This window comes from Vicia villosa, linkage group LG1, assembly GCF_029867415.1.
Source record: "Vicia villosa cultivar HV-30 ecotype Madison, WI linkage group LG1, Vvil1.0, whole genome shotgun sequence".
Lineage (NCBI taxonomy): Eukaryota > Viridiplantae > Streptophyta > Magnoliopsida > Fabales > Fabaceae > Vicia > Vicia villosa.
The window spans coordinates 54726229-54740444 of NC_081180.1; the positions used below are offsets into that span (position 1 = coordinate 54726229).

General features: G+C 32.3%; 2 protein-coding genes across 2 annotated transcripts; one reads left to right on the plus strand and one right to left on the minus strand.

The window, feature by feature from the left end:
* Window positions 1–1386: 1386 nt before the first annotated feature.
* LOC131606620 (large ribosomal subunit protein eL43-like) lies at window positions 1387–2780 on the minus strand. Its single transcript, XM_058878815.1, has 5 exons — window positions 2663–2780; window positions 2398–2437; window positions 1925–2013; window positions 1711–1793; window positions 1387–1624 (listed from the first exon to the last, which is right to left on the minus strand). The coding sequence occupies exons 1-5, from the start codon at window positions 2663–2665 to the stop codon at window positions 1561–1563; spliced, it is 279 nt and encodes a 92-aa protein (XP_058734798.1). The 5' UTR covers window positions 2666–2780; the 3' UTR covers window positions 1387–1560.
* Window positions 2781–13208: 10428 nt separating this feature from the next.
* On the plus strand, window positions 13209–13961 carry LOC131640550 (FAS1 domain-containing protein SELMODRAFT_448915-like). The gene has a single exon (XM_058910967.1). The coding sequence runs from the start codon at window positions 13209–13211 to the stop codon at window positions 13959–13961; it is 753 nt and encodes a 250-aa protein (XP_058766950.1).
* Window positions 13962–14216: the final 255 nt, after the last annotated feature.

The window sequence follows — 14216 nt, forward strand, 5'->3', positions numbered from 1 at the left end:
TGTTGAATACAATTCATTGTATTGTGTATTACTTGGAATACAAGAGGTTGTTAATGACAAGAGGTTGTTAATGAGAAAATTGTATTGTGTATTACTTGGAATACAAGAGGTTGTTAATGACAAGAGGTTGTTAATGACAAGAGGTTGTTAATGAGAAAATTTTGTTTTTTCATAAATAATTTCTGGATGGCAGCCCGTCCTGAGAAAATATAAGTCTATCTTTATTATTTAAATTTAATTTTAAAAAAAAAACACGTTATGTGAAAGTTAGTAATAGAAAGTTGTGAGAAAGTTATTAATAGTAATTATGTAAATTACACAATAAAGTAAGAGAATATATATATATATATATATATATATATATATATATATATATATATATATATATATATATATATATATATATATATATATATATATCAAACCTAAAAAGAGAATATTTGATTATAATAATAATAATAATAATAATGTAGAGTTAGTTAGAGTTTGTTAAATTGCTTGCACTACCATCAATTTAATAAACTCTAACTAACTCTCCATACTCCAAACAAAATGCAGGCTTATGCAAGCTTTGGCGCTTTTATCGAAGTCACATACAATATATATGAAAATTCTGCCAACACAAATATTCTGAAATAATTTTCCTGAAAAATAACTCGGTTGAAGTAAGGCAGAGCTGTGTGGACTTGCTCAAACCAACAAAAAGTGACAGTTGACTAAATAAGAAAATATGGGTGAGAAAGGCTTGCTCAAACCAACCAAAAGAGACAGTTGACTAAATAAGAAAATGTGAGTGAGAGAGGCTCAATCATGTTTTGCAGGAAGGTGAATTTTGTTTTTTTTCATCGGGGATCCTAAAGGCAAGACGAAAAGAATTTAACAAATATTCAGCTGGGGTTTTATATGATAGATACCTTTTAAACCAAAGTTGAAGCTGCTTGAAAAGCATTAATTATGAATACTCAAGGATGGCCGGGCTGCCAAACAGTATGTGCCAAATCAAATGCTACAGTGCTTATTTACAATAATACTTTATGCAGGGAGTCTGTTATGTATGCATTTGTATATGTTGGTTTGTATCTGAGCTACAAGTGATTAGGTAGATAATCTATATATATGAGTTTCCACTATGTTAAATTTGGGTAACATCTACGTAAATGGAATGCAATCAAAGCCAAAAAAATCACAGGTATATAAACTCTGCAAAATGCTTATGCGTCCTCTTTGAAACCACAAAAAACACAGGCTCTATGCAGAACACAATCAAAGGCCATATTAGAATACTAATGTGCCCTCATTAAAACAACAAAACACAGGCCTATAACCACAGGGTGAGCTAATCTTTAGTTTGAAAAGCATCAAAAGAAACTAAAAGGCATTTGAAGATAATGAAAAGGAAACAACAAATGTATTTGCTCCACCATAAAGAGTTGCACAAACAATTAAAGTTAACTATCTCGGATAGAACTCAAAATTAAAGTTTAATTGGAGTACAAATTCCTCAGAAATTCAACTAGACTTAATTAAAAGAAACTAGAGCATCAAGCAAAAGCTAAATGCTTAACTTTCAGTCTGTTCCCTCAACCTCCTGATGGTGCTCCGAACAGTAACGGCACTAGCAGTGCTGTCAAAAAAGAAAGAACAATGTCAAATGGGCTGCCTTTCAAACTTAAAATGTAAAACATTCAAAAGAGGCACAAGAAAAAATACTTCAAAGTGTAAGCTCCTCCTGCTTTCACTTTGCCGCAATCCTTGCATCCCCATATTCCAACAGCTTTTCTCTTAACAGCATACTGCAAAAGCAATTGATCATCAGAACACCACATTTCAAAAACATAGCATTTAGCCACCAAAGTTAATGCTTAGATAGTTGGCAGAGGATATGTAATTTTAAAAAAGTCATACAGAATAACAAATGGTCTACCTTTCCACAAAATTCACAGAAAAACTTGCTATGCTGCGTGATCTCCATCTTCTTAATCTGTTTCCGGAGACTAGCACCATAACGGGTTCCTAATATAATAAAACAAACAAAATAAGCTATTCATATAGTCACATATCAACAAATGCTCTCTTAAAGACTTGTTAATTTCAGATTGAAGAAAAATAGCAGATTGTTAAAATTCCAACTATAGTGTGTTGCAAAACAATGATGTCTTGTCCAAATTCACTAAGCTATAGGAGATATTTAACATCATTGATATAAACAGATCCAAACATGTAAATTATCAATTAAGATCTCAACAGCAATGTATAGATCTCTCATCATCCTATCACAAACACAACTACATAATGATCCCTAACAAAACGTCGAAGAACATAATGACAAGCAAATAACAATAACCGAAACGCGAGAAACTAATCAGATTTCACTATAACTAAAGCGAGAAGACACACCGTATTTGCCAACAATTCCAGCCTTCTTTGTTCTCTTAGTCTGCAAAAACGTTAAAAATTCAGCATCACATACAATGATGAAATATAAAAACAAGTTAAAGAATACTTGAAAATCGGAAATCTGAAAGGAGGAAGGGTTCAACAATACTTAGTTTCCTCTAGTATATCTTTATATCTGTAATTCTTTATAGATTGAAAAAACGAAAGAGATGTTTTGAGTTGAATGACGATTATCGAAATCAAAAGAGGAAGAGAGAAAAAGTACCATTTTTACAGAGAATGGAGGCGCTGTAAGATTAGAGCTAGGAAGTGGCAGCGATGGAACGGAAGAGGCAAAGAAACCCTAAAATCTATTTGGCTGTATTTATAGAGATCCGTGTGGGTGGGCCGGGTACATACCCGATTTTACTAGTGCATCTGGACACACTTCTGTATGGATATTTTAGCTTGTGAAAATTATAATTTTGATAACTATATTCATTTTGATAACTATAATTTTGATAATTTTGATAACTATATTTTGTTAAAAACTTTAAGTAAAAATTTAAAAAAATTGATTAAAGGTATATATAACAAAATTTAACTTACCAATGCATACAGATGAATCTTAATGAATAATAACATTAAAAAAAATTAAAATTCTTTTGGACTGACCGTTTTAATCTTCGGCCGACTATTCAAAAGGAGTTTCAGTCCTTCTAAAACCTTTTTAACACATTATAATATCCCTACATATAAGTGCAGAGGATCCATACTACAGATGCATCCAACAGTTTTTTGTCATCCACGTCTAAAAAATAGTTCTGTTGAATGTGATTTCTTATACGAAATATGAAAAGATAACAAATAGAAACTGTGATAAGTTTATATTTTATTCCTTGATAATGACTCATGAACGCAATGCTCAAGTAAAGGAGACAAAGGCTCTTGCTTAAGATGGAAGACGATGAAACTATTGAGAACATTTTCTTAAGGTTTCAAACTCTTGTTACAGGTCTTAAAGTCATGAATAAAAGGCATTGTACTTCATATCATGTGAAGAAGATTGTCAGAAGTTTGCCAACCAAATGGAGGCCAGTGGTAACAGCACTCAAACTTGCCAAAGATTTAAACAACACCTCTCTTGAAGAACTTGTTAGTTATTTAAGAAGTCATAAGACAGAGCTGAAACAATATGAGCCTCAAAAAAGAGGAAAATTTATTGCTCTAAAGGGTATCCGAAAGTCTAAAAAGACTAAACCTCTTCAAGCTAAAGAGGAGGAAGACTCATCAGAAAATTCGGATGAAGATGAAGACAAGTTATTGCTTCTTTCCAGAAGAGTCAACCAACTATGAAAAAAGAAGCAAGGCAACAAGTTTAGAGGAGCTAGAAGGACAGCTGGTCGCTTAAAGTCTACTTATGGGCTAAGGAAGTCTGGTAGCAGCAAAAAAGTTACCGGTTATGAGTGCAAAGAGTCAGGCCATTACAAAAACGAGTGTTGAAATCTACATAAGAGAATCCTAATAAGAAGTTCTTCAAAGACAAGAAGAAAGGGCTTATGGCAACGTGGGATAGTTTTAATTCTTCAGAAGATGACTCCGAAGAAAAGCAAGCTAATGTGGCGCTGATGGCCAAGATTAGAGGATTCGGTGAAGAGATCCATCCATGAGCTAAATCTGAATCAAACTCAGACATCAATAAGGTATTTTTTGACATATCTCGATCTGATTTAACTTATTCTTTATTTGAGATTCTTGAAAAGCATCAGGAACTTCATATCAAATTCAAAGAACTGAAAAAGGTCCACAAATTTGTTTCTGAATAACACGGTAAGCTTAAGGGAGAATTCTCCATTTTAAATGAAGAAAACATTTATCTTAAGAATGAAAACTTCACTCTTAAAAGTATGAGTTCTAAACTTGAGAAAGAAATTCCTCCAAAAGCTTCTGAAAGCACTGATGATGTCATGGGTAAAAGCATGTTGGCTTCGATGATCTATGACGTGAGCAGAAACGGGACCAAAGGCATTGGTTATGATTCTGACGAAGAATCTGATTCTGAATAAGAAGTTAAACCAAATGTGCTTTACTCTCATTTTGTTTATGCTGGTTTGTGCCTAAGGAGACACTTTCTCCTAAACCAAAGGCAAAAACAATAGCTAAAAACTTTTGCTTTAATTCCTGCAAATGTATTTGTTTTGCTCCTAAACCTAAAGTTGTCAGAAACTCTATGAGAACTAGCAAGAAATGACCTAATAAGTTATGGGTACCTAAGAAACAAATAATCTATGTTGCAGATATACTTAGCAGTAAAGTTAAGACACCAGTCATGGTACCTGGACTTTGGCTGCTCGAGACACACGACGGGATTAAGGCATATGTTCCAAAGCCTAGAACTTAAGCCTAGAGGCGTCGTAGGTTTCAGAGGTGATCAAAAAGGGAAGATCATTGACTCCGGACCACACATGATGGGATTAAGGCATATGTTCCAAAGCCTAGAGCTTAAGCCTAGAGGCGTCGTAGGTTTCAGAGGTGATCAAAAAGGGAAGATCATTGACTCCAGTACAATTGGTAATGGTCATCTTCCTTCCATTACTAATGTTTTGCTTGTTGAAGGATTAATGCATAACTTACTGCCCATGAGTTAACTAAGTGACAATGGTTATGATATTATCTTTAATCAAAACTCTTGTAAAGTTGTTGGTTAAAAGGATGGCTCTATCTTATTCAATGGCAAGAGGAAAATAACATCTATAAGATTAGACTTTGTGATCTTAAAGAATAGAACATAAAATGTCTTATGTCTGTTAACAAAGAGCAATGGACTTGGCATAGACGATTAGACCATGTCAGCATGAGAAAGATCTCTTAGCTGAACAAGCTTAATTTAGTCAAAGGCCTGCCTAATCTGAATTTTTCTACTGACGCTCTTTGTGAAGCATGCCAGTAAGGCAAGTTTTCTAAAACTCCGCTCAAGGTTAAAAATGTTGTTTCTCCCTTTAGTTGTTTGGACCAGTGCAAACTGCTTCTGTCAGTGGTAAGATGTATGGATTAGTCACTATTGATGATTATAATCAATAGACTTTGGTTAAATTTTGTAGACACAAGGATGAGTCACATTCTTTGCTCACCACCTTCTATACTCAAGTGCAAAATGAGAAAGACTCTAAAATTTTCAGCGTTAAAAGTGATTATGATGGCGAATTAAAAAACAAACAGTTTGAGAAGCTTTTTGATGAGAATGACATTTCCCATGATTTCTCCTGCCTTATAACTCCACAACAAAATGGGGTTCTAGAGAGGAATAATAGGACTTTGCAAGAGATGGACAAAACCACGATCAATGAAACTGACATGGCAAAGAACTTCTGGGCAGAGGTTGTTAACAAAGCTTGTTACATTCAAAATAGAATCTCTATCAGACCTATTTTGGGTAAGACTCCTTATGAATTGTGGAAGAATAAGAAACCCAATGTTTCATATTTCCATTCATTTGGATGTACTTATTTTATTTCGAATACTAAGGATAATCTTAACAAGTTTGATTCTAAAGCACAGAAATGTATCATGCTAGGATATTGTGAATGCTCAAAAGGCTATATGGTATATAAAACTGAGACACGTATTGTTGAAGAATCAATTCATGTTAGATTTGAAGATAAGCTTGGCCCTGCAAAGTCAAAGCTAGTTGAGAAATTTAAGATCTGGAGATTACCTATTCGGGTTGTGAAGCTAATTGAGCTGCTGCAGAAGAACAAGAGGTAAAGGACTCTGGAGATGTTCAACCAGATGTTGTTGCAGTATAAACCCTCTGAGGAAGCACATACCTAGACCATCACATTCTGAAAAATTGACTCTGGGTGATAAGACTGAGCTAGTCAAAACAAGACCCTCGTTCAAACCATCTAAAGAGACTCTTTTGTGTTTGGTGTCCCTCATAGAACCAACATCTGTAGATGAAGCACTTCTGAACACAAAGTGGATTTTAGGATTACGAGAAGAACTAAATCAACTCTTTGAGAGAATATGTGGTACGTACCTTCTTACGTTGTCTCGCTTATGAGATGTGAGGCTTTTGAAAAGTGAAGTTCTCATGTATTAGAATCTTTCTCTTTTTGAAAAAACTTATGTCCTTAGGAAACTAAAGAATTTACTTTATTAATGAGCTGTCAGGATAGTGAAAGATTACTGACTTAGCGAAAGAAAGTTTTCTTGTCGTAAAGCTCATTTTCCTTTGATGTGACGTTTTGCGAAACAAAATTTTCTTTTTGGGATTAGGTTAAAATCTATTCGCTTGACCCCATGTCAGAATGTTTTTCACTATTCAAGCTTTTGTCATCAGTGTCAACTGTATTTAAAACCCACTCACTCCACTTCATACACGTTCGCTACTATTACCCTACACTTTCGTGTTTTGAGCCCTAAAGTCTCTCAAACCCTAAAAAACTTGTTCATGTTTATGTTCATTTTCAACAATGTCTCAACAACAACAAGTTGCAAATTCTCAAATGTCTCTTCAAGGTTCTTTGTCTCCTCAAGACTCAGACATTCATCTTTCCATTACGGTTGAACAACTATATGTTCTCTGCGAGATACGAGTGGATTTTGATAATCTAAAAGTTAATGGGTATGACTTCACTAGTGTCCTGAAGACTTAATGATGGGAAACCTTTTTCGATCGATTGAAAGGTTCAATTTATCTTGATCTGGTCAAAGATTTTTATATTCATGCGTTCATCTCTTTAGGTGGTTACATTTGTTCAAAAGTCTTGGGAAAAGACATATGTATTTTTGAAAAAGACATTGCAAAACTTCTTCAACACGATGGAGAAGGAGTTTGGTGTTTCGGCTATGCATCTACTATTAAGAAAGCAAGTGGGATTGCTTATGCACAAAAAAATGCTTGAGATCAGTCCTCTCATCTTTTTAAATTGAGAATATTTTGTTCGTACCTTTGATCTTCCCATGAATCTAAGAATCTAGTTTAAAATTCTTCGAGGTTGTGTACAACCCAGAGGTTCCTCAAACGCTCTAGATTTTTTTAAGGTGGATCAGAAGTATGCATTGTATTTCATTACTACTGGAGAAAAGCTCAGCCTGCCAACAATGTTATTCAGATACCTTGTAGACATCACCAAGAAGAAATGGTAACAAAATTATTTAAAAAATGGATTCCTCTGAAGCAATGCTTTCTGAAGCCTCTCCATTGTCTCCTAAATAACCCTTAAACACCACAAACAACTTATAATTCCAACAACAAAACCTCATCCTCTCTTATTACATAGATGAATCTATAACCGCTTCAGATGACTCACTAACCAACTTTGAATATATGGAACTAGTTCAATATTCTAAAGAATAAATTCTCGGAATCATTGTTGCTCCTGATAGAAACTCATATCCCTACTCCACTCTTACAATCCCTTCTTTCTTTGAACCAACATACTTCCACCTCCCTCTGATGAATTATTACTCAATTTTGAATATGAGGTTGTAGATCGCGTGCATATCTTTGTAGATGCTTCTTCTGAAGGGTTGAGTCCATAAGAGATCGGCTTCCTCTAGAATGACTTCAAGCAAGTGATGCACTTCAATGCTTATGAAGTTCAGCTCCTATACTTTAAGGAAGTTATAAGGAAAATGAATGTTGAGTTTATTGTGTGCCAGCTTGCTCCTACTCCTCCAATGCATTATCTACCAGCTCTAGAAGTTCCCACTCCTGAAGAGCCTGCTTCTGATCAACAAGATCTCACTCAGGCTAAGATTTCTTCTGAGCGGTTAGTTGGTGATACCTCTGGTGTGGAGAAAGTACCTGCATATGGCTCTAGTGATGCGTGTGCTCTGCTTCAACAAACTATTGAAGAGTTTAGAATTGAGAAGGCCTTTGTCAGGCATAAGCTTGCGCAAGAAGAAAAGTAGCATGAAGAACAACAAAGATTAAGCACTTGAATTTTGAAGATACTACAAGAGATCTCCTGGAAGATGTCTGGAAAATCTTAGCCTTGTTTTGTTTTACCTTTGTTCTTTTGGACCCCAGCTTCTTTTGTTTTATGCAAATTACGTACTTTTTTAGACTAATCAATGAAGTGTTTTCTTTTTTGGTTATGTTGTTAAATTCTTTTTGATTTCTAACACAGGGGGAGAAGTAAAACATGTTTTTGATATATTTATTCTCTTAAGATCTTTCCCATAAATGATATAATATATTTTTGCGTCTAACATGTTTGACTGAGGAACTTTGCAAAAGTTCATTGAAATTCTATAGACATGCAAAACACTGGAAGAAATTCAGAAAACTATTCAAGATCTTAAAAGCCATAAAGTTCAAATGTTATGAACATAAGAAAAGATCTAAGAACCTCGCTCTGATGCTTGGGGCATATTTCGCTTTAAAGCTTAGCAAATATTTCACTCTGAAGCTTAACGCATATTCATAAACAGGTTTTACCAACAAGGTTATTAACAAGGTTCAACCTGTATCTGTCAATTCATTGTGTTTTGATAGCAAGTCAGGATCTAAGATGAAGAACTAAACATATATAGTCAGACTCTAATGAAATTGTAAATAAGGAAGTATTCCTTTCCTACTACCTTTCTTATACTTCAAAATTATTTTGTAAGTCTTGAGTTCATGGGGAGCCTTTGTATAAGCTTAAACGAATTTTGAGAGTATCATTCTCAGGGGGGGCTACTTAGCTAACTCTGAATTTGTTTTATGTGATTTAAACCTAGTATAAATTGTTAATCAAAATACATGGATTTGTCATCATCAAAAAGGGAGAGATTGTAAGAACAAGATTTGGTTTTGCACATGGCCTTATCTTTTGATAATAACATTACATGATATCTTAAAGAACAATTTAGTACTATAATTGTTTATGTCTAGTGTGTAGCTTTTTCTAACAGGTTCTAACTCTAAAGAAAAGGTGTGTGACGTTATCAGATTATGAACTTAACACACTCTGATCTCTGGAAGAAACCAGTGTGTTTACAGATTCAGTCAAGTTCTATAATGCTTCTATAACAACGGTTCTGATGAACATTAGTGATAGAGCTTCTGAACAAGACTCTCATGAAAGAGCTTTTAAGGCCTCTTCTAGCTCTGAGATTTTGTTGTCCAAGTTCTGAAAACTCTGAAGACAAGGTTCTGGAAGAACAAGTTTTGAATATTCTGAAGACAAAACTTCTAAAGACCAAGTGCTGAAGTTTTAAAGACAAGGTTCTGGATGAATATGTTCTGAAGACTTAGGCTCTAACGATTTGAAATGTATATATATATATATATATATATATATATATATATATATATATATATATATATATATATATATATATATATATATATTATATTTGGTATATTTCATATTTTCCATTATAATTTTTGTTTAAACTAATTAATTTTAAATGTATATATTATGTTAAAATAAGTTATTAGTAAATGTATATATTATGTTTTAAAAAATTAAAAATTTCCAGTTTATTCTGAAAAAATTAATTTAAATATTTTTATTAAAAATTTATTATTTGATACATTAAAAGTTTATCATAAGATACATTAACAATTTATTATTTGATACATTTTAATAATAAATTATGATGTTAATTTTAGTTTCAGAATATATTATGTTGTTATAAATTAATATTTGATATATTGTAATAATAATTTTTAATATAAAATTAATATCTATTAAAATGTATACATTAATTTTAATAGATAAATAAGTTACTAGTAAATAAATATTATTTTAAAATAAGTTATTAATAAATGTATATATTATGTTTTAAAATATTAAAATTTTCCACTATATTCTAAAACAATTAATCTTAATTTTTTTTAACAAGTTACTAATAAAATAAGTTACTAATAAAATATTAAAATTTCTTATTTGATACATTTTAACAATAAATTATGATGTTATTTTTAATTTAAGTATATATTATGTTGTTATTTATTAATATTTGATATATTGTAATAATAATTTTTCGAATAAAATTAATATCTATTAAAATGAATTAAATTTTAAAATAATATAATTTATTTTAAAAAATAAATTTATTTTCAAAAATAAGTTACTTAGAGATAAATATTATTTTAAAACAAGTTATTAATAAATGTATATATTATATTTTAAAATATTAAAAAATTTCCAGTTTATTCTAAAAAAAAATAATTTTAATATTTTATTAAAAAGTTATTATTTAATACATTAATGTTTATTATAAGATAAATTAAAATTTATTATTTGATATATTTTAAAAATAAATTATGCTAGTATTTATTTTAATTTCAATATATATTATGTTGTTAGTAATTAATATTTGAGACATAGCAATAATTCGTATTTATTAATATTCATATGAATTACATCATTATTCACACACACACACACACACACACACACACACACACACACACACACACACACACACACACACACACACACACACACACACACACACACACACACACACACACACACACACACACACACACACACACACACACACACACACACACACACACACACACACACACACACACACACACACACACACACACACACACACACACACACACACACACACACACACACACACACACACACACACACACACACACACACACACACACACACACACACACACACACACACACACACACACACACACACACACACACACACACACACACACACACACACACACACACACACACACACACACACACACACACACACACACACACACACACACACACACACACACACACACACACACACACACACACACACACACACACACACACACACACACACACACACACACACACACACACACACACACACACACACACACACACACACACACACACACACACACACACACACACACACACACACACACACACACACACACACACACACACACACACACACACACACACACACACACACACACACACACACACACACACACACACACACACACACACACACACACACACACACACACACACACACACACACACACACACACACATATATATTATTAACATGTAAAATTAATTAGTTTAAACAAAAATTATTATGGAAATATGAAATATAGCAAATATGTAATATATACATTTCAGCAGAAAAGTAAATCATAAAGAACAAGTTGGCCTAGTGGTAATGTCTTCTACTTGGTGTAATAATTCAAAATAAGGGTTACTTCTAGAATGAGGGCTCAATTAGGACCCTCACCCATGTACCACTTTTAGTCACTGTTAGATTAATTAAACCTATGTGATTATATATATATCTTTCATTGTGGCACACGATTCTTGTCTCTCCCATAAGTACCAACGCCTTCCTTTCTCTCTCACTCACTAAAATTGTTACTACTTAGAAAAAAAATCTCAAAACAACAAATTGTCCAATGTGATATTACTGTATAAATCAATAATTCAATAATTTTTTCAAAATAATTAGACACAAACATGCATAAATATCAGAATTCAATTAAATTAAAAAAGAAGAAGAAATTATCGCTGATGAAATAATTTTCAGTGAGGCAACGTATTATTAACTCTGAACTAACTTAATTAAATTTAGAATTTGTGATAAAAAAGCAATTGATAACCCTAGTATAACACCACTAATAAATAATGGGTTTTCTTCCTTATGTGACTGTAACCATGTACAAAATCGTAATGGAGTTTCATAGGACAATTAAAGTGTTAATTGAGTTGAGATCGGTGTAGCTTGTGACAAAAGTCGGAGGTTGTGGTGCACGAGTTAGCAACAATCTGTATAGAGGAAAACCATGGATAAATGAAAGCCATGGTGGTGGCATGTCGTGTTGTCAGAAAAATGGCTCAACAGTTATGTCAGTTTTATTTAAATAAAATTACTTAGCTATGAGAGAGAGAAGGTTTGGTAAGGGATTGTGTACGAAAAGATACATGTGTTCTCAATTTATTTTTAACTCATCTCAACCTTTAAAAAAAATTTGGATGGTTTAAAAAAATGGTCCACCAATGTACCATTTAGTTGATGGTTCATTCTAGATGTCACCCAAAATAAGTATAATAAAGCCACATCAGTATATTAAATTAAAAAATAAAAAAAATACACAATCAGCGCGCCACATAATCAAATGACATGTGCCATTTCTTTGGAAGGTCTAAAACTAAAGAATCTTGATTTGGCATGGTTAGTTTTACAAAATAAAATTACAGGGAATTAACCAAAAGTCACCCATATGGCAAGGGACAAAAATGGTAATAATCCTAAAAAAATTCAAATTATTATCTAATATGTCACTACATAGCTATATTACACTCATTTTCAATAAAACCAGTGTAATTTAAAATTTATATTCTTATTTTTGCGCATTATTTAACACTAAAAAATAACTTGTTTGGCATGCCTAATTAAATTATGTATTTATTTGACTATCTAATATAATTGTTAAAAAATCTACCACATTTTATAATTGTACACTTTTGATAGATACATGAAAGAGCTATGCAAATATTATAAATTATGCAAAGATTGATTACTATTTTTTTTCTAAGTGTGTGTAGTTTAATATAGTAAGCCAAAACAAGAAATTTACCTCATATTTGTACCAACTTAGTAAAAAATTATTATTATACTCAAACTCGTTCCAACCTCCAATTAGTCATTCATGAAGTGTGTAAGCATATTTGGTGAAGAATCATATTTGCATGAACTTACAAAAAAGTCACCTACTTATTCAATTTCCAAAAACCATAATAACATTTATATGGTAAAACCAACATATTCAAAAGAACAGAAATCAAACAACTTTCAAAAAACAAAGTAAACATGAAAATCAACAGCTTCTTACTGACACTATTCCTCTCGATGATTTCACCAATTTTTTCAATAAAAGATAATGCAAGAGACCTTTTTACAGCTACTGAGGAGATGCAAAAAGCAAACTACTTCACATTTGTAATGCTAATCAAAATGTCTCCACCTGACACGAGACTTGAAGAAAATATAACATTCTTGATGCCTAATGATCGAATGCTCGCCAACATGACACTTCGAGAAGGTTATGTTTCTGACTTCTTGTTAAGACATTCGATCCCATCGCCTTTACTGTTTGACATATTGAAACAATTTCCTTCTGGAACAATTGTTCCTAGCTTATTGCCAAATTGCACATTGAGAATATCTAACAATGGTAGGAGGAATTTTGGTTTCAACAATGTGAAAATTATTAGCCCAAATATATGTATGGCTGGATCTTCAATTCGATGTCATGGTATAGATGGAGTTTTAGCAGAAACATGTACATTAGAAAATAACTATAGTGTTCCTATACTTCCATCTCCATGTCCTAATAATAACACAAACATTTCTTGCAATGCATCACCTCCAACTCCACCTCCTTTTTCTCCACCAACTCCTTCTATTGGAGACAAACTTAATCCTCCTATATGGATGGCTCCAATTCCAGCAATTACAAATATTGAACCACATAAATCCGGATCTCCTCGTTGGTTTTATTATGATGCATATTTTATATGCGTAGCATGCTTGATGTTGTCTTCCATAAGAATGTATTTGTGACCTGCTTGATATTGTCTAATGTATACTTTGTAATGTTTTTTTCCCTCTCTTCTTTCATTTAAAATTAATCTTAACTAGTGCAAAAATAATTTTCACATTGAGTAAAAGTGAATTCTTAAATTATTTTCGTGTCAAATTTAACATTGGATGACTTAACAAATATTGATTTGTTAACTCTTTTTTTAGCCGACTTAACATATGACTTCTTAAGTTAGGTAAAACATTAATCGAATTATAATATATCAACTTTTAATA

Bases quoted from the DNA above. Each gene is read 5' to 3' on its own strand.
- LOC131606620 (XM_058878815.1), bottom strand. The intron at 2,014-2,397 runs GTGTGTCTTCTC...TTATTATATTAG, and splicing joins TGGAATTGTTGGCAAATACG to GAACCCGTTATGGTGCTAGT. The intron at 1,794-1,924 runs GTAGACCATTTG...TTGCTTTTGCAG, and splicing joins TCTGTGAATTTTGTGGAAAG to TATGCTGTTAAGAGAAAAGC.
- LOC131640550 (XM_058910967.1), top strand. From the start codon at position 13,209: ATGAAAATCAACAGCTTCTTACTGACACTATTCCTCTCGATGATTTCA.